The sequence below is a fragment of the Prosopis cineraria genome, unplaced genomic scaffold (genome assembly GCF_029017545.1).
Source record: "Prosopis cineraria cultivar Desert tree isolate PC_DT_omini unplaced genomic scaffold, ASM2901754v1 PC14, whole genome shotgun sequence".
Classification (NCBI taxonomy): domain Eukaryota; kingdom Viridiplantae; phylum Streptophyta; class Magnoliopsida; order Fabales; family Fabaceae; genus Prosopis; species Prosopis cineraria.
Window position 1 is genome coordinate 10,052,730 of NW_026555345.1, and position 19,125 is coordinate 10,071,854.

The window sequence follows — 19,125 nt, forward strand, 5'->3', positions numbered from 1 at the left end:
GATCTTACCTCAAATAAAGTAGTCATTTATCTTTAAACTAACCTTATTTTTTCATATTTATCCTTATTTAATAAGGTGTTTCACCTTAAAAAAATATAAAGTGATCTATTCAATAAAGGAACTTTAAAAAAAAAAAGAAAATAATTATACTTTAAAAAATTAAAAATATCTTATATTTTTTAATATCAAACCTCTTAAAAAATATCTTATTTTTTAACGAACAGAGTAAAAAATATTTTTCATCAAATTATATCTCCAATAAATTAATTAGTTGACTTTAAACTAATACCATCTCTTACCATACTCCCTCTGTCCTTATATACATAATATTTTTTATTAAATTACGCAAATCAATAAAATTGATCAATTAATCAAAAACACAATAACATTTCAATTTTACTCTTAATTATTGTAAATAAAAAATAAATATCTTTTCTCAAAGTAAATTAATAAAAATACTTATCTTTTTTTTTTCTGATTTAATAAAAATATAATGATCCATTTATTAAAAAAATATTAATAGAGATATAAAAAAATTTTAAAAAACTTCTTACATATAAAAACAGAAAGGGTACGTCATTATTTAATAGAATATTTCACTTAAAGATAAAATGTTAAGTGATTTATTTGTTGAGAATTTAAAACAAAAATTAATTGTATGTTGAAGAAATAAAAATGCCTAGTATTTCTAAAAGGAGAGACTATATATATATATATATATATAGCAACTTGGATCTCACAAAGCTGTTTGTCATACATATACATACACACATTAATTAAATAAGAAAGGTGATTATAATGAGTCCTCTTCTAAGTATGACCTGGGCAAGTATAAAAAGAATCATCATATGATATGTCTAAGTTTCTCATACACCTTTCGCGAGAATAATATCCCGGATGCCTCGGCGTTAGGTTGTGCTTCCATAAAATCAGGAGGCTCCTCTGCCCTCTCACTAGAACTACTAGCGAGGCATCCAGAAGTCTTGAAACATCACAGATGATGCTATAAATCTCTGTGTGTGTGTGTGTGTTAATCTGATCTAGATGTAAATTTTTCAGTACAATATCACAGATTATTCCTGCAGCATATTTTCTACTTCTAGTCATACAATTAAGATCTTTTCCCCTTCACTCTTGAAATATCATCAAAGCCGTCATCGCTCCAAACCTGTCCACAGTCCCTGCAACTTGCTTCCTGCTCATCTACATTTCTTGTTCTTCTAGGTAGCCCATTTGCTGGCCTGCTCTAGAAACGCCTCTCAAAATCCCTTTCTCTCAAGCTGCTTCTTTCTTGGAATTCTGAATCTTCAGTACAATATCTACACTATCTAGGCCAATCCTCTGCATCAAGATAAAAATTGTCACCAACACTACCATTATAAGGAGACCTAGAAGATCTAACTGGTTCCCATCTCTCACCAAACCTCCCCTCATCACCATTGCCTTCACCATTTAGCTTAAGTAACCGACCAGAATGCATAGGGGGCCTTCAAAGCAGTCATCATTATCTGCCCTGTATCGGGAATCTACAGCATCGCCAAATCTTTTTCTAAACACAATTCGACCAGATGGATTCCTGTTGGATATGACAGACCTACCACGACCACGTCCAGAACCAGAATCAATACCCCTCATCTCATTCAAAGGTCGAGACATGCCTCCTGACCACTCAATTCCCATGCAAAGCTGGACGATCAGGGGATCTGATTCTGTCATCCCTATATAATGGCTGTCGATGGGCCAATTCTAGATGTCCACCAAATCCATTTCGTAATCTTCTACCCTAGATCTGATTGGAGACTTCGAACAAATTCGTTGAGGACCCCTTCTCTGAATGAAGTTCCTATCTCCCTGAGTATATCAACCACTTACTCTCTCAAATGATTGGTGATGTGTACACATAGGGTCCAAAGGCTCCTAAGGATACCCTCTCATAAACTTCTCCCCATGCTTATACTAACACTTGGGCTCATAGTTTCTAGGAATTCCACGCCCCATTTGCATGTTCTCTCTCCCACCAGGACACTGTCTCCTCAATTAATATACCAACTAGCCCCTCATCATTCAAGGGCCTCCTGCATAACCAATTAGTACCCCAACAAAAGAACCATCATGTGCAACATCATTGCACTGTGAATCAGCACCATGAACAGCCCATGCAAATTTATGCCTAGAGACACAAAACTGCCTTGCACCAATATAAATTCCCCAGAAAATTCACGGTCAGACACCCATTCATCCCCATGTGTGACCATCCGCCTATTAATCCTCCCTCTACCACATTTAGTCGAGTTTCTAGGTGAAACATCTTCATACCTTTCTCTTGAAAATCTGCACGGAAGAGATGAGTATCAATGTAAAAGTCATCTCTGAAAATCAAAACAGGAAGGCAAATGTGATAGGAAAATGATTCAACTATCAGTATAAGGGAGATTAGGATATAAGCATATACCTTCGTCCATGTAATTTGTCATGATGGAATTTCTCAGGCAACACAGCTCTTCCAGCTTGTGATGGCAGTCCCGTCCTTGTACTGACCAAGATTTAGTAGGGGATAGTGAACTAGCTGCTCGGGACAAATTTATAATCCTTCCTTGATTACCACCATTACTTGCATCCTTGTTTGCATCATCAGTATTTACAGATACTTCCATCTTTGGCACTTCTGAGTCAATTTTTCTATGTATGTCCAAGTTCATAACAACCTCATCAGCACAGAGCGGCATCTACTTCATTCCTTTCATTATTGTTTTGGTCAGATAATAAATGTCTCTGTGGCATTAAGGACGTTCTGCCTCCCAAAAAAGATCTACCAGCCTGATTTGCGAGCCAACAATTGGCTTTTCAGCTTCCAATGACTCTTGTACACATAGTTTTTGTCAGTGATGCTATCAGATTTATCAATTGATTCAATGTCAATACCATCATTGACACAATTTATTCGTTGTGATTAACATTTCTATTGTCATTTTCTTCAAGACGAGGTGACGTGGGACAATGGCTAGAAACACCACCACCTACTCCCTCTTTTTCAAATATAAGAGAAACCACCCTATGTTCTATTGCTTTTTATTATAAACAAAATTACAAATTTCCAGAAGTATTAATTACATTTTTTCCAAATTGTCCTTCATAAATACGTAGTACCACTAAATTAAAGAAAAAAAAAAGTAAACATTAATTACAAGGACATTTTAGTCCAAATATTTCAATTTCAGATATAATTATTAAGATTAGGTAACTTTCTTAAACTGTGTGAGTTAGTTGAAATTCTCGTACATTTGAAAAGAGAGGGAGTCCTACTCTTACCTCACAAACAGAGTCTTCTACTACAGAGTGCTTCACTGGTTCTCGAACCTGATCTTTATAATCATCATCCAGTCATCATACTGCTCTATATCCATGGCATCTAATTCACAATCACATCCATGAGAATCATACTCTAGTATATCAGTCGATAAAGTTATCATGTCATCATCACTTGCACCGTCTTCACCATGCCTTGTGGATCTGATGGGCCCTCATTCTTACGTTTCAACAAACATCCCTCTGCATCATCTGTGTTTCCTTCATTAGTTACATATCCATTTTGCCAAGACCACTTGATTTTGCACATCAACCATAGCTATGGAAACTGTTTCTGGAGAGACCTGCTTGTCACCTGAACAATCTCCTTGAGCTTTTTCATCAACAAAGGCTCCCTCTACAGAAGCATGATTTTCTAGATGGGTTACAATACCTATTCTAGTACTCAACTCTGTTGAACATATGACTTTCACAGGTGGAGCTGTACCTGTAGAAATTGGAAATGATTCCAACGTCCTTGGCTTTTCTAAGGAAGAACAGTCATCTGATCCCCGTAGCAACTCTTTACTCATTTGATCTGATATACTCTCTGCCGTTTTGGGTCTTTCCTAATTATTCTCACGACCTGGTTCAGATTTAACGAGTCTAGGATTATCAAGCTTCATATTGCTACCTTCCAAAGACTTGAAAGAATCAACATTGGGATGCTCCACTAATTATGTTTGACAGCGACCCCATCTAATGATCCCACAGGAATAGGTCTAGTCTCCTTTAAATCATGTTTCCAGTTCTCTGCTAGGAACTCAGAATGGTAAGGAAAAGCAAATAAATCTATTAAATAAATTAGAGCAAGAATCTCACTCTAAAAGTATCTAATAGCCAGAGTAGGAGAATCTCCAAGGGAAACTGTATTTTATTTCTGAATGTCTAGCTATGATGAGAGTTATAATAAATAAATAATAAGAAAATATTCCAACATATCTGGGATGGCAGCACAACTGACTCAAACTGACTAAACGTAGGTGAACCTCATATCAAAAGTTGATCCACTTATTTAGCTAACTAAAACTGAAAGTGCAATAATTAAATCAAAATTAATTTAATTCTGCATAACTGATTCTAACTTCCTCCCCTTTCTTCTCTGACAAGTCAGTAGTGGACGTCCATGTTGACTCAGCATGCTATCGTTCTCATCCTAACAATTCTGATTTTACAGGCCTAATACTAGCTATGTTCACATCACCAGAAGCTTGCACATTTGACAAGTTCAAAGTAGGAATAGCACAGTTAGAATTTTGTTTAACAAATCCAGAAGATTCTCCAGTATATTTTGGAAGACATGAAGCAAAGTAGAGATTACGAGGGTCAACATATTTCAGCTGTTGCCCATACATCCTAGATGAAATCATGAATGCTTTTGTTTAGACTCTCCACAGTAGTTTGAACTGGGGAGTACTGCTAGTAAGTTCCATTCCGGTTGAACACATAACATGTTTTTCCATAAGTGCATTATCAGAAATCGGCAGCCCATGCATAGATGTCTTATCAGTAGAAGCATCCTCACCAGGTTCTTCCCAAGCATCCATTGTTGTATTCAGATAACAATTTGCCCTATTAGCTTTAGCATCACCACTATGACTCCCTGAACTACCATCTTCCTAGCTCAGACAATTTTAACGAAACAGACTCTGGTTTCTCATTCTGGAAACTATTATCAACATCAAGGCTTGTCCCGGCTGGAAATAAGTGCTTTTTAAATCCTAAAGATAAAACAGCACTCTCTAGAACTGCATGACTCTCTTGTTTACACTTCTCTTGAACATTTTGCTTGCTAATCTCAGCTCCTATTTTAAGTACAAGACTTTGTTCAGCAGCCAACAAGAGTTCAGAATTCTTCTTTCCCAGCTTTTCTTCATAACTTCCACTAGTAATCAACTTCTCTCTGCTGTCCACAATATCCAGTGTACTTGAGTGAGTTGCAAGACCTGCTTGTTCAAGTTTAGGGCTAAGGTAACTAGACTTGCTTTGGACAGAGCTAGCATTTGTAAGATTAGAACTTGTTTTCCTTTCTTCAAATGCAGGGTTTTCATTTGATCAAATATGCCAGCAGAACTGATTGGAAGAGTTGTACCCAACAATGTGCTCGAATGTTCCTTATGTGATGCATTGTTTTCTTCCGGTAGTGAAGAAGATTCTTCCAAAGATGAAGAAGATTGAATTGAAGGGAACCTTCTTTTCTTGATTGGTGCATCTGCAATACCAATATTTGATAGGGTTGGAGGAGATCCTAGAGGAGTGCCTAAATGTTCTTTCCGTAGTGATTCAGTTTCTTCTGTGAGCAAATATTGATCTCCAGACAAAGCCGAAAAGGGATGAATCAAAGGAAACCGCATTTTTTTATAGGCACCCCTGCAATTACACCACTAAACTACCCAGCATATGTTTTAACCTCGGTCTGTCAATAGAACATCAAAATCAATATTTAAAAAAGAGAAAAAAGGTTCTCCGATCATTGTTAGCTGCAAACCAGAAAGGAAATAAACACCTCTTCGTGTCCTGAAACAGGCATGATTCTGAAGCTTGCCAAAAGGTAGAACCCTTCTTTCTAAGGTCAATATTATAACTCAATAACAAAAGCAGCTCTTCAATACCGTATGTGAAGTAGATTAATATTCTAACCTGACTTGAAAGTTGGTAGACGTATATTTCTTCCAAAAGCTCCTCCTAGACAGCTAAAATTTATTTTCTTGCGTTATTCACACTTCAAAGTTGGGGGAAAAACATAAGCTTAGCCGGTAGTCACAAGGACCCACAAATCACAAAACATAAAACTGCAATATCAGAAAAACGCTAGACTGAAGAATCGAAAGTGAAATAAAACATATAGAGTGCAGTCATAAACAGAAACTATAAATCCAAGAGCTTGAATTAAGGCTTAAATCTATCGTATCAAAAACTGACTGACTACACAATCAAAATAGGCCGTCAGATCAGTGAATACTTGAAAGATTAAAGAAACCCAAAACCGTGCATGCAGAGTAAGCTGAACAAGAATCCAAGAAGAACATCATACTGATTAAGGAAAGAGTGAAGTTTATTCAATAAAAAAGACAAGAAATAATTTAAAACACCAACTCCCCTCAACTAAAGTGGGCAAAAAACGATCTGGATATTATTGGACTCCGTGAAATCAAGAAACCTCAAAGAACTGTAAAATCAACATAACGAATATAAACCGCGAGGAAAACAAAAGGGGTCTCCAAAAACAACGGCGTGGACAACATAGAAAAACATACCAAAATAGAGGAATCAGATCTTCACCTATAAACAAAAGGAGTAGACTAAAAAACGGAGACTCATCTTAACACAAACGATTACGGTTATCGAAAAATACCTAAAATCACAAGCTATGAAATATAAAAGCAAAAACTTGGAAATTTTCCGAAAGATCGAAGAAGACGAAGTGAAAAGGACGACGACGAAGACAAATGAATTATGCGAAAAGAAGGAAATGGTTGATTCCCGGTCAACTCATGCGAAATACTTAGCAGGCCGGCCCACCAAGTCATGTTGTAATTTATTCAATAAAAAATAACATTAAATATAAATTAATTATAATATTAATAATAATATAAAAAAAAAGATAAAAATTCAAATATGCATTCAATTATAAATATAAAATTAATTCAAAAAATATTATATAAAATATTATTTAAATTAATTAAAATATTTTAATTAAATAAATTATAAACAATGCAATACATTCCATCTATATAAACATTTTTTGTCAACTTATTGCCTCGAGGGTTGAGGAGGACATCAACCCATAGGTAAGATTATGAACAAGAAGGGGCACGTTGTCAAAACTATAAATGGGTGATGGGAAAGAGAATTAGAGAGATGGAAGCGATAAAGAGGACTTAATCGGGAGAGTTGTTTTATTGTTACATGATAAATGGTGTTTTGTGAAATATATTATAAGAACAAAAAATAATAAAAATAAATATTTTTTATTCTCTATTATTTTTCAGAGTAGTAATTCTAGAACATATAAAATATTAGACTTTGACAACTTATTTTGAAAATAATTTTTTTATTTTTCATAAAAAATAAAAAATTTGTTTGATAATGTGTTTTCAAAAAGTATTTTAAAAAATAAAAAATAAAATATTTTTCTAGATAATAGAAAATAAAAAATAGAAATATTTTTTAAATATTCTGAGACTACTATTTTAAAGAATAAGGAAGAATGAAAAAAAATATTCATTTTCATTATTTTTTAGTCTTAGAACATGTTTTATAAAATATTAGTTCTCATAACAATAAAATAAAAATAGTTTCAAACAAGGTTGATATTTTCATTTTTTTATTTTTTAAAATAATATTTTATTTTTTTATTCTTCAAAAATGCTTAAGAAACTTATTTATAAAAAAAATACTTTTTTGAATTGAAGCTTAAGAAAGAAAATGAAGAATGCTTATATATATATAGGAGTACCCAGATCAGACAACAAAATATCTACGTATTTTGCAAGACAAGATCAAATTAAATCAACAGTTGCTCCCACACCATGGGAGATCTTGCTAAATAATTAGCACGTCCCAAGTTATCTCTAAAAGATTGTTTAACACCAAGTTCTCAATCCTTATAAATATAAAAAATACTTCTAAGTCACGTGAGGTTTTGTTGTAATTATTTTTCTTGTAAAGGGTCCAAATGCCCTTAAATTTACAGATATTGACTAATTACCAACCAGTGTTGACCTGTTATTTCTATTGAAATAAATTTTAATATTTACAAATCAATCAGATATAACATATTTATAAGGAAAGAAAACTTCAATATTTTTAGTAAGATTTTTTTTTTTTTTTTACATTTACAACTGCTTTCATTTAGGATGAATTCTCACTCATTCTATTTCATATTGGTGCCACGTATACAATCATACTAACTTCATGCTCAAGAGTCCACATGCTTAAGTTAAATCATGCTTTTCATACATCACATGAACATCACTTTTACAATTCATTTATACTTTCACACATAAAATATCATAACCATTTGCATGAATTTTCTAAACATAATTTAACATTTCTCCTATTCAAAACATATTTTCATTTTCAAAGTAGAATAAATTCTTAAGCAAATATATGAAGAAATTTATGTTTTCAATTACCTACACTACTTGAGTTAATTCAAACAAACACCCATATATAATTTTCAACTCAAGCTTTCCAACATCCTCAAGTGATCTAGATTGTTAATCCACAATTAATATTCTTAACTTCATTAATGTCTAACTATAGACATTAATCCAAGCTATTCATAGCTTCTCATAATGCACAAAATTCATTTATTTAGTCAATTTAAACATTCATCAGCCTAATTTACTTCAACAAACTCTCAAAATTTATGTTTTCAATTACCTACACTCTTTGAGTTAATTCAAACAAACACTCATAGATACTTCTCAACTCAAGCTTCCCAACATTCTCAAGTGGTCTGGATTATTAATCTATAATTAATATTTCCAACTTCATCAATGTCTAATTATAGACATTAATCCAAGCTACTCATGGCTTCTCATAATGCCCAAAATTCATTTATTTAGTTAATTCAAACATTCATTAGTCTTATTAACTTCAACAGACTCCCAAGAATCTAACTAAACCTAATTGATATTCATTTCATCTTTACATGGCTAACTCCAAGTTTAGAGTTTGCTCAAAATCACAAATCTAAACACACAACTCTATCAAAACACTAACCATAGGTTTACATGTTTAAATAATATCTCAATAGTTTCATTAGACTCAATAGGTTCAATCATAACCCCCCATATAGCCAAAAACACAAATATCAACCCAAAACCTAGCTTATATTTAAGGGGGGGGGGAGAAGTTAGAGAGGCTTACCTATGTGATTCCACACCCCAAAGCTCTCTGAAAGCTGTTGACACCAAGCTCTAGCAGAGTCACAAGTGTTCTCTCTCAAACTCTCACTCATTTTTTTTTTTTTTTGTTGTGTTTTTGTGAAAGATTTAATTTTAATAATCGATAATCCATCACAATGCACAATACATTTGTCCTGGTGCATAACATAGTTTAATCTAAAATTGTGTTGGCCCAAAGTGGTCCAAATTCCTCTAGACTCAAGCTAAAACTACCTAAGGGTTCAATTAAGCTCATTAATGATCCTTAATCATAATTAGTTTAATTAACTTATTATTTAATTATTTTATCTTTTAATAGATTAATTAATTTCAATTAAATTTTTAGGATATTATATAGATCATTTATCTTGATGACATCGCAAACTTTGGATTTGAATGCCTCAAAGTACCCCCCACAAACAAGCCTACGGTACCCACACAACAAAGCCAACTTAGATGAAAGAAAGAATGCAAAACCAATGTAATAGGACGGCAATGATGGAGGAAGGAATTGGGAGTTTTTAGGTCACTAGCTCTTGCATGTTCACACTTCGAATGTTCGAGCTTCATGCGCCAGTTTCTTCTTCTAAGTATTATGCTTAATTTCCTTTCCATCAGAGGGTTATTTTTGTCTACCAAGAAGTTTATTTACAATTAGGACCTTTAGGATTGCCTTGTCAAATCAGAATTTATTGGTCATTTTCTGTGAATAAACTTCTCCAAGGGTGCCTCGTTGCAAATTTTCCTTCAATATTTCAATTTGAATCCGCACCGGGGCCTAAAATTCGAGTGTTGGAGAAGTATCCGGACCGACCCTATATGCTTTTGTGTTTTTTTTTTTTAATGGCCCGATATGCTTTAAAAAAAAAAAATTGCGCGCCGTTCAAACCCTAATGTATCAACCATCAATAACGAAGTCGTTTGCCAGAAAGGAGGGGAAAAATAAAGAAAGGCATCGTCTTCGTCTTGTACCTCTTCCATCAACGGAACTTTGAGTCCCTTCATTATATCGTGAGTCAGGTGAATACTGGTTTACTTGGTCTCTTCATATTCTCGGAATCACTTGGTCTTTGAATAGCGAGGTCATAGTCTTGAAGGGCTATCTTGCAGTTCTCTGAAAGCTTCCTTCAAAGATGCAGCATGACGAAGTCATATGGCAAGTTATCAGGCACAACCACTGCAGTTTCATGGCCAAGTAACTGTTTTTTGTCTTCATCTTTGTTGCTATTCTTCTCTTTCACTCCAGATTTTTGATAAATGACAAATAGTTTCGTTTTCTTCTACTTTCTTTTTCTTTTGGGGTGCGTTTTTGTAGAATCACGACGGGTAATTTCTGTAGAAACCCGTATAACGTGACTGGGATTTGCAACCGAAGCTCGTGCCCTTTGGCCAATAGTCGCTATGCCACCATTCGAGATGAGAATGGTACCTTTTACTTAATCTTTCTTTTCTTTATTCTTACCCTATACGTTTCATCTTGACTTACACAACTACACTGGTAGTTGAGTTCTTATGTTTTTTTTTTTTTTCCTTTTGAGAATCACATGAAGAATTAGAGATCCAATGGTTATCTGACTGAGCTTCATCTTTTACACTGTTCATTTGGGCTAGTTTCCCTCTGCGTGTATATTGAACAATTTACTTCAACACATCAACTATATGATGGTATACTTAAGAATGATATAAGTCATGCTGCTTTCACAACATGCAACTAATAATACAGTTGCATTGGGTACTGCAGGAGTATTCTACCTTTACATGAAAACTATAGAAAGAGCTCACATGCCGAACAAACTGTGGGAAAGAGTGAAGCTTCCAAGGAATTATGAAAAGGCACTTGAAATCATTGACAAACATCTGGTACAAAGATCTAAATAGTCTATTCAAGATCTGAATATTACATGTATTACTAATATTTTCATAATTTCATGATTGGTTGAACTGCCTGAACTTTTTGGTTGGACAGTTGTATTGGCCTAAATTTCTTGTACACAAAACAAAGCAGCGATTGACCAAAATGACCCAGATGCGGATACGCATGAGGAAACTTAGTTTGAAGACGAGGTTGAATTTAGAATCTCATATTCTCCATCAGTTTATGCCTATTTTACCTTTGGGAAATTTAGATGTTGAAATCTCATGTTTAATAGAATCAGACAACTATAATTTTTGTGTGATAGTTCGTAAAGGGAAAGATACATAAGATTATTATGATTGGAAGTAAGACTTCAGGACCTAACCATTTTACCTAATTAGCATGATCGGAAGTAAAACATCAGCATAGCTTGTGTGTTCAAACATGCATACTTGTTTTTATTCTTGTATGTGAGCTGCTCAAGCATGCTGGTTTTATTGGCAAATTAAGCCAAGTACCAGCTTAGTGATTCAGAGAGTGACAACCTAAATTGGCAAACTGGGAGCAAACCTTTGTGATAGAAGTGGTTATATATATATATATATATATGAAGAGTCCTCTTTATTTGCAGAAGGTTGAAGGTTTTAGAATTTTGGCACTCGATTAGAATGAATCACTTTTAGTAAAACCCTTATGAGCGGGAAAATTCTCTACTACTCCAAGTATATAGGAAACCCTATTAGTAGATTTCAGGGATCTAAAACAGACTTGAGCTTTACGTGACTTAGACTCTTAGAGTATCCCTATGGTATTGCCATTGTCAATCATACAAATTTATTAAAGCTTTTACTGAGCTATTTGGTCAATATCTTAAAATGCTCAAGCAATGTCATTTTTTTTCCCCAAATCAGAATGGGTAAATTCATGAAAAAACTTTTGGATGAGAATAATCAATGCTTGAAATGGAGGGAAAAAAATAGATTTTCAGACTTCCATTCCATATCTTGTTCAATAACCTATGCTCACTGTATAGTCTATATGGTCCTCTGGTATGTTTGGTTGGTTGTTGTCTTATTGCATTGCATTTGTTCCATAATCAATTATAAGTCATGGATATTTTATAACATTTACCTTGTTCATTGAAAATTCTTGCCTCTTGGTATGCATTTAAGATTTCCATCATTCAAGAGTTTTTGTTATATCTTCTACACTCTATCAACATTTGCTTGGTTAATTCGTACTGCTTTAGCTTATTGGCCTCTTTTCTACCCTGTAACAAATACTAGTCCTAGAGAACAATCTTATAGCCTAAATATCCTTGATCTATATTTGGGCTGTTATGTATAATGCATTACTAGATTTTTCATTTCTCACCATAATAACCTGATTCATTGTGTTGGTGACGATACGTTGTCTTGGACAGGGAAAAAATAATGACAACCCCAAGGAAAGAAAAAAAGAGGGAAGCTAGAAGAGAAGAGAAGGCTGAAAAGGCAGCATTGTTAGACAAGGTTATACTAAATCCTCATTTGATTTCACCTATACACATTAAATCTTATGTTCCCTCACTAGTGCTAATCTATTTTATATAGGCTATTGAAAGTGAGCTTTTGGAACGCCTCCATAAAGGAGTTTATGGACCTGGTGACATCGTCAATTATCCTCTAAAAGAGTACAATAATGTTCTTGATATGGAGAAGCTTCAACCAGCTGAAGAGGAAGATGAAGAAGTTTGCTTTTGGAGATCCTTTCTTTCTATTTTCTCAGCTATCATATATATTGAATTTACAAGTTTGCAGTTTGACTTAATAAAACGCCTCATTGTTGTAATGTCTTAATTTGTTTTTCCTAAACATACAGGAACCTGAGGTTGAATATGTAGAAGGTTATGATGAATTTGAAGAGGTAGATGATATGGAGGATTTTTCTGGCTTTGGGACTCATGAGGCTCCAGATGATTATGATGATGATGACGAAAATGGTATAGTTTGATCCAGAAGCTTCGCAATTTGCATAAGACATCATGATGTATCTAATATTTCTATCGCAGAACATTTTATTAGTACGTGCTCGGCCTTTCAAAAGGATTTAACCTGAAAGTTAAATGAGTTTTGGTAATGTTACAAAAAATAGGCATAGGAACACTGGAGATGACTTGTATGATTGACAATCACAGCTAACTTTCATTAGACAAAACCGTTACAACTCTCCAAACTCAAAATACTCTCCACATTGGAGCAGCCAAGCTTTTTACACAAGATTGAACACCGACTGCATTACAACACATGATTATGAAATGGCGGTGTAAAGTCGGAGAAAATTAGACTGGAGGATTGGTTGAATAACTAGCTTATTGAATTGGTCAAAGAAAAAGAAATCTTTTATGTTAATATCATGTACAATGCTTGCATCTAAATATTTTGTCATTCAGATACAATGTTATATGATGCATATTATGCTCTAAAATTTGTCGGAAATAGCAGTGAGGAAGCTCTTTTATTTTTGCATAATAAGTGTGAAATGAACACTTGTGAAAAGCACAATGTAATGGTATTTTGCTGATGCAGCTGGAACTGACGATGAAGAAGAAGCAAATGTTGTTGCTCACAAGAAGTTGACGAAGAATAAAAGACCTGTGAAAAGTGTATTTGACAAAAAATCAAAGAAAGCGAGGGTCCTTGTTGAGGTAATGACTTGCTGTGTTCCAATTCTTTTTAATGGTTCTGCATTTTTGTGCTGCAATGAATTAATTTCTGAATGCATACAAGATTACAAGGTTATGCTAAAGCCTAAAAGAAGTAAATCCTACTGATGTTTTTCACGGACAATGAAATGTTTTGTTGCAATTTAGTCATTTCACTTTGGGAAACAATTTTTAAAAATCATAAATAATGTTGTTGGACTAGTTTCATCAACTCATTGTACCCATCTTAAACTGTGCCAGTATGGGTGAAATCATTCTTCAAAGTTCATATATATGTGAAAACAATTTATTTCGCCTATGGCTTGTCAGATTACATTTAAATTGTTATATGATTTCAGGTTGAGGGTGAAGATGCGGATGAAAGACAAAGGGCTGTTCAATAGTTGCCATTCCATCTTAAAGATTCACTATTTGCTTTGTGGGCTGAGAGAAAACTGAATTTAGTGGAATAGGCACTGTGATGGTTGAGTCTTTGACCCACAGGAAAATTTTGATTCTAGAAATTGCGTTTGATATCAAAATAATTTTTCTTCATTATTAGGTTTTGTTTATTGTGTTTGTGGTAAATGTCATATTTTTTTTTAAAAGAACAAGGATCAAATAATACTCCTTTCGTCTCAAATTATAAAACACTTTTTAGGTAAAATTTCACAAATTAATAAATTATGTTAAATACATTTAATAATTTTATTTTTTTAAAATAAAAATATAAATTTTTAAAATTATTCATTATTTAATATGTTGAAAAGAAAAAAGGATGAAAATTAATTATAGAGAGAAAAATGATAATATTAAAATTGATGTATTTAATAAAATTTTAATTTTTTTAAAATGTATATTTTGAGTGTTTTATATTTTGAGACGTAAAAATTTTTTTAAATAGAAAGACTAATACATGAGATACCTATCCATGGGCCAGGCATAAAAGTCAGGGGAAGCAAAATGTTCTGGCTCATCGGATGCCAAAAGTAGGTAAATAAATAAATAATCCAAGAGCAACGCTTATCAGATACAAAGACTTCTTATTTTACTTGAAAGATTATGGATGGCCTTCGGTGAGAGCTTTAAAACCCAGAACTGGATTTATTTTATAGGTACTGAAACCTGACGAGTGATGAGAAAATCAACTTGCCCTGTCTCAGTTGTGTCTTTTAGAGGCCACCACTTATCAGTAGCAAATTAAATGACTTATTGCACTTTACCTTAATTATAATATGAACTGTTTACAATTATTGTTAACATGACCGCCGGTAGAAATAACACACATTAAGTCAATTACAAGTACATCTATCTGTTTACAATTATCGTTATTATCGTAGGATGTTACTATGCTTGAGATCTTTTGTTTCTTCGAGTGGTACCGGAAATAGAGCTCAACAGTTCCGAAGAAATTAGATTTAAGGGATGGGTAATCAACCAGAAAACAATCTCAGAACGCACTTTGCTCAGCTGCTTCTGCTCCCATGTATACATAGAAGTCAGCATATTTTGATTGACATTCCTTCTCAGTCCCAGATTAAAAAATTAGGAACCACATTTATGGTATGTTTGAATTACTAGAGATTTGAATTTGGACAAAATCTTTTATTTGAAAATACAATTTTTTTAAATTTATTTTTTATTCAAATTCAAATTTATTTTAAATTATAATTTTTTGTAATTTTAAATTTTCCTTACACTCTAGTTATTTTAAATTGTAATCACTTCAAATATTTTGTTCTTTTCGTGTTTCACTACTAATACATATATCATTCTTGCATCTTTTTTCATCTTTTGCTAATTAAAAAATAAAAATAAACTAGTTATTTTTAATTTTCTATTTCATTTTGAATTTCAATTAATCTTTATTTAAATTTTTTAAACTATTTAAATAAAAAATTTTAAATATATGAATTTTAAATGTAAAATGTAAAATACAAGATTTTAAATTTAAAATCATCAATCTAAATACTACCTTAAAGAATTGTTGATAGTTGTGAAACAAGGCATAGTTAATCAATTCAATCCTCTTTCCCTTTCGTTACCTTGCCTCAACCAAAGAATGACATGAAATTCACAATTATCTCTACAAAAGTCATTTTTAGTATAGTTGACTTTATCTCATAAAGATCGATCTTTTCTTTGAAAATGATCACCTAGAAATGTCCCATGGGGTGGCAATCGCCTATTGAATAAACACGCATCACCTGGGTAAATCAATCCCAGTTACGAATGGGCTGTTATGAGATTGCCAAGTAACAAACCTTTGAATTTCTCAATTTTCAAGAAGAGAGAATCAACGTTTCAATATTCTAAACACAAAAAGGCTAAAATAAGTATCCTTGTGAGCCTCCCTCTCACATTTATGTGCCAATTACAAACTGGGTTTCCAAAAATCTAAGAACCCTAACAGCAAAAAGAAATAAAGAACGAATTCAGTACAAAATATTTACACAATTTGGTCACCCAAAAAAAAAAAACTCCTTCAGTCCTCTTTTATTCCTCCAAAATAAAAAAAAAAAAACACCCTTCAAAAAGCACCTCTTTTTAATGCACACCATGCTGGGTGGTTTATCCAGATTCCAGGCCCATCTGTGCAACTCTTTTAAACAAGCAAGTTCACTTCTTCATGATGCAACTGGCCTTTTAATATACCTATGCCCAAACTGTATCCATCAACACAACGCCCTCGCTTGCTTGAAGGCAACAATGCCCTCAAACAAAACTTCAACAGCTCGAACTCTTAGAATTTCAGAATCACTTAGCGCCCAATTGCTTAATTAGTGTGAAGGGTATTTTAGTCACAATGTTTTTTTTTTATTACAGAAAAGGATTATGATTCCTAAATTAAATTTCAGAATTTTGTGGTTCTCAATAATCATATACTCCTTCATATATCCTTCTAGAACTTCCTAATTGATGTTAATGTGAAGTAAAAAAGAATATAACTAAATATCGGCACGATCAAGCATATCCACTAGAGTCATCCTCCTAGGAAATCTTGGAGGCAGCCTCAAGATCATGCCATCTTCAATCTTAATTGGTAAATGGGTTGCCACAATCACAATCCCACCATTCTTTCTGTGTTCTGCAATTATGTACTCGAGTAACTTCACCCCTTCATCATCTAATGCAACAGAAGGCTCATCAAGCAACCAAATCGGACGATCAATTGCCAACAATCTCGCAAGTTGCAATCTTTTTCTCTGGCCCATTGAGAGTCTACTTGGCCTCTCACTAGCCAACCTTCCAAGACCCATCAACTCGAGTCCAGGCATTGACCTCCCTTGCTTGCCTTCAAGTACTTCAAACCATTGAACATTGTCAAGAACTGTAAACTTCTCTTTAATGGCATCCTTGAGGGAAAGCCAGTTGAGCTGAAGCTTATACTGTTGAAATATTCCGGATTGTGTAATGTCATGTCCGTTCCAAAGTATTTCGCCAGCAGAAGGGCGAGAAAATCCCGCTAACATACGCAGAAAGGTTGTCTTACCTGAGCCATTTGCACCTGTTAACACAAGCGCACTGCCATCATGAAGGGAGACATTCACATGATGAAGAATTTGTTGGGCATTTCTCATGCAGGAAACGTTGTTGAGGAGGAGACGTGGAAGGGGAGGTTTTCTAAGAGACATTTAGTGAAATAACTGAAAATGAAGGTTTCAACTGATGATTCAGATCAATGCGTGTGATCTTTCTGGTTTCACCAGCATATAAGCAATTCAACCACCAGCATAAATCCTGTCATAAAACAGTGAGTTCTAAGGATAAATTTACATTAGCAAAGATAAAAATAACCAGGTTCCATAGCATTGTATGCAACTGAAAGTACACTGAAAAAAATGAAAAGAAAATTTAATCAGAAAATTGTCAGTTTGCTGGATCTTTCAGATCAAAAGTCTTTGTTACTTCAGAATTCCTGTGTCTCACAAATATGCACGGAAATTCCCCAAAAAGCAAAATGCTAAAAGCCCAAGGTTGAAAACAAACAGGCGGCATTCAGTATATTTAGACTGGTATCTTTTCGATAGGTGGCCCCACAAGATGACCTTATTTTTTTAATTTCTGGACTCAAGCAAAGAGACAAGCTACTAGATTTTAGTTTACAAATTTACAAAAGCTCACATCAGGTTTACAAAACCTCAATACCAAGTACCAACATATACATACCTATATATGATGAAATTCTAGTTATAGCAACAGTAAACAACAACAAGCCTTTATCTCACTAGGTGGGGTCGGCTACATGGATTGCAAGACGCCATTGTGCTCTATCATTTATTAAGCTTTTAGGAATATAGTTCACATAGAATATAGTTATAGAAACAGTAAATTATCTAAACTGTAGTCACTACCATTTTAGGTATCCTTGCTGATCCAACAATGAGCAAAAATATTTTTAAACCATGTATTCATTTCCATTTCCATATCCATCTTCACCTTCATCTCCATTTTTATTTCCATGAAAATCTACAAAATGGGGCATAATATGTCCAAGAATGCTACAGTAGCACATTATCTATATTGATTAATAAAGCTGTGAAATTTTAATCATTCACAAAGACAACAACATACCAGTTTCCAACTCCCCATCCCCACTTCCCTTTCTTCCTATTGCCTTCAGTCATACGCGGACCTATACTACACTCTGGGGGCTTTGAAATATGCATAGTCGATATAATGTCCTTTTAATTTTTGTTGCAGATACTTTGACACGACTCGAGCCAAGTCATTTACAAGATCATACATCACAAGTGCCTTAAGAATTTCCAATTTTGATGATAATATAAAAAGATTAATAAACAGAATGCCAAAACACAACAAATCCAACATTGCAAAGGGGGAAAAACAATATCCAAATTATACAAGTCACCAGTAATCAAATTGAAGAGGGAAGAAGTATCATAGCCAATTACACACCGTGCAAGCAAAAACTATTACAAAAACATAAACTCAATATGTGAATATTCCCAAAACCAAAGGCGTCAATATTCAACAATTACACGATCAGATTCAAAGCGAAATTAAAATGAAAAGTTTAAAACAAAACAAGAACAGCGGGAACAGATGACGCGGATAAAAATTCAAATCTAGATTCAAAACACCAGATTGAACAAATCAATCTCACCGGATTTTGGGAGTAGAAAAAAGACCTAGGTTCGAACCTTCTTCACTGCTTGGCCGAGAACAACCACACAGCGTTGACAACGGTGGACGGCGACCAACGGAGTATGGGATGCTTGTTCGTCGACTAAGAGAACTGGACCCGCCACTCAAGAGGAAGGGTTCTATCGGGGTTTATAATTAATTAATTAATTAATTTAGGAAGAACTTGGTAATTAATTATT

The 19,125-nt window shown here is 33.8% G+C and overlaps 3 protein-coding genes across 10 annotated transcripts; 1 reads left to right on the plus strand and 2 right to left on the minus strand.

The window, feature by feature from the left end:
• Positions 1-830: 830 nt before the first annotated feature.
• LOC129292719 (uncharacterized) lies at positions 831-6,824 on the minus strand. 6 transcript variants are annotated; one of them, XR_008588955.1, is made up of 3 exons: positions 5,986-6,824; positions 2,453-5,761; positions 831-2,331 (listed from the first exon to the last, which is right to left on the minus strand). XR_008588955.1 is itself a non-coding variant. In XM_054930331.1 (2 exons), the coding sequence occupies exons 1-2, from the start codon at positions 2,724-2,726 to the stop codon at positions 2,171-2,173; spliced, it is 435 nt and encodes a 144-aa protein (XP_054786306.1). In that variant the 5' UTR covers positions 2,727-4,098; the 3' UTR covers positions 831-2,170. The 6 variants fall into 6 exon arrangements, 1 of the variants encoding a protein (XP_054786306.1); XR_008588952.1 differs by having other exon boundaries at positions 5,852-6,824; XR_008588956.1 differs by having other exon boundaries at positions 2,453-3,703; positions 3,794-6,819.
• A 3,288-nt stretch (positions 6,825-10,112) lies between these two features.
• On the plus strand, positions 10,113-14,332 carry LOC129292237 (uncharacterized). Its single transcript, XM_054929801.1, has 10 exons — positions 10,113-10,259; positions 10,350-10,434; positions 10,555-10,664; positions 10,981-11,099; positions 11,206-11,303; positions 12,518-12,605; positions 12,687-12,824; positions 12,955-13,075; positions 13,662-13,780; positions 14,137-14,332. Exons 2-10 carry the CDS (start codon positions 10,373-10,375, stop codon positions 14,179-14,181), a joined length of 900 nt encoding a protein of 299 aa, XP_054785776.1. The 5' UTR covers positions 10,113-10,259; positions 10,350-10,372; the 3' UTR covers positions 14,182-14,332.
• A 1,724-nt stretch (positions 14,333-16,056) lies between these two features.
• Positions 16,057-19,046, minus strand: LOC129293314 (ABC transporter I family member 1). 3 transcript variants are annotated; one of them, XM_054931212.1, is made up of 2 exons: positions 18,943-19,046; positions 16,057-17,518 (listed from the first exon to the last, which is right to left on the minus strand). In XM_054931212.1, the coding sequence occupies exon 2, from the start codon at positions 17,410-17,412 to the stop codon at positions 16,726-16,728; it is 687 nt and encodes a 228-aa protein (XP_054787187.1). In that variant the 5' UTR covers positions 17,413-17,518; positions 18,943-19,046; the 3' UTR covers positions 16,057-16,725. The 3 variants fall into 3 exon arrangements, with proteins under 3 accessions (XP_054787187.1, XP_054787186.1, XP_054787188.1); XM_054931211.1 differs by having other exon boundaries at positions 18,906-19,043; XM_054931213.1 differs by having other exon boundaries at positions 18,931-19,026.
• Between the last annotated feature and the right edge of the window lie 79 nt (positions 19,047-19,125).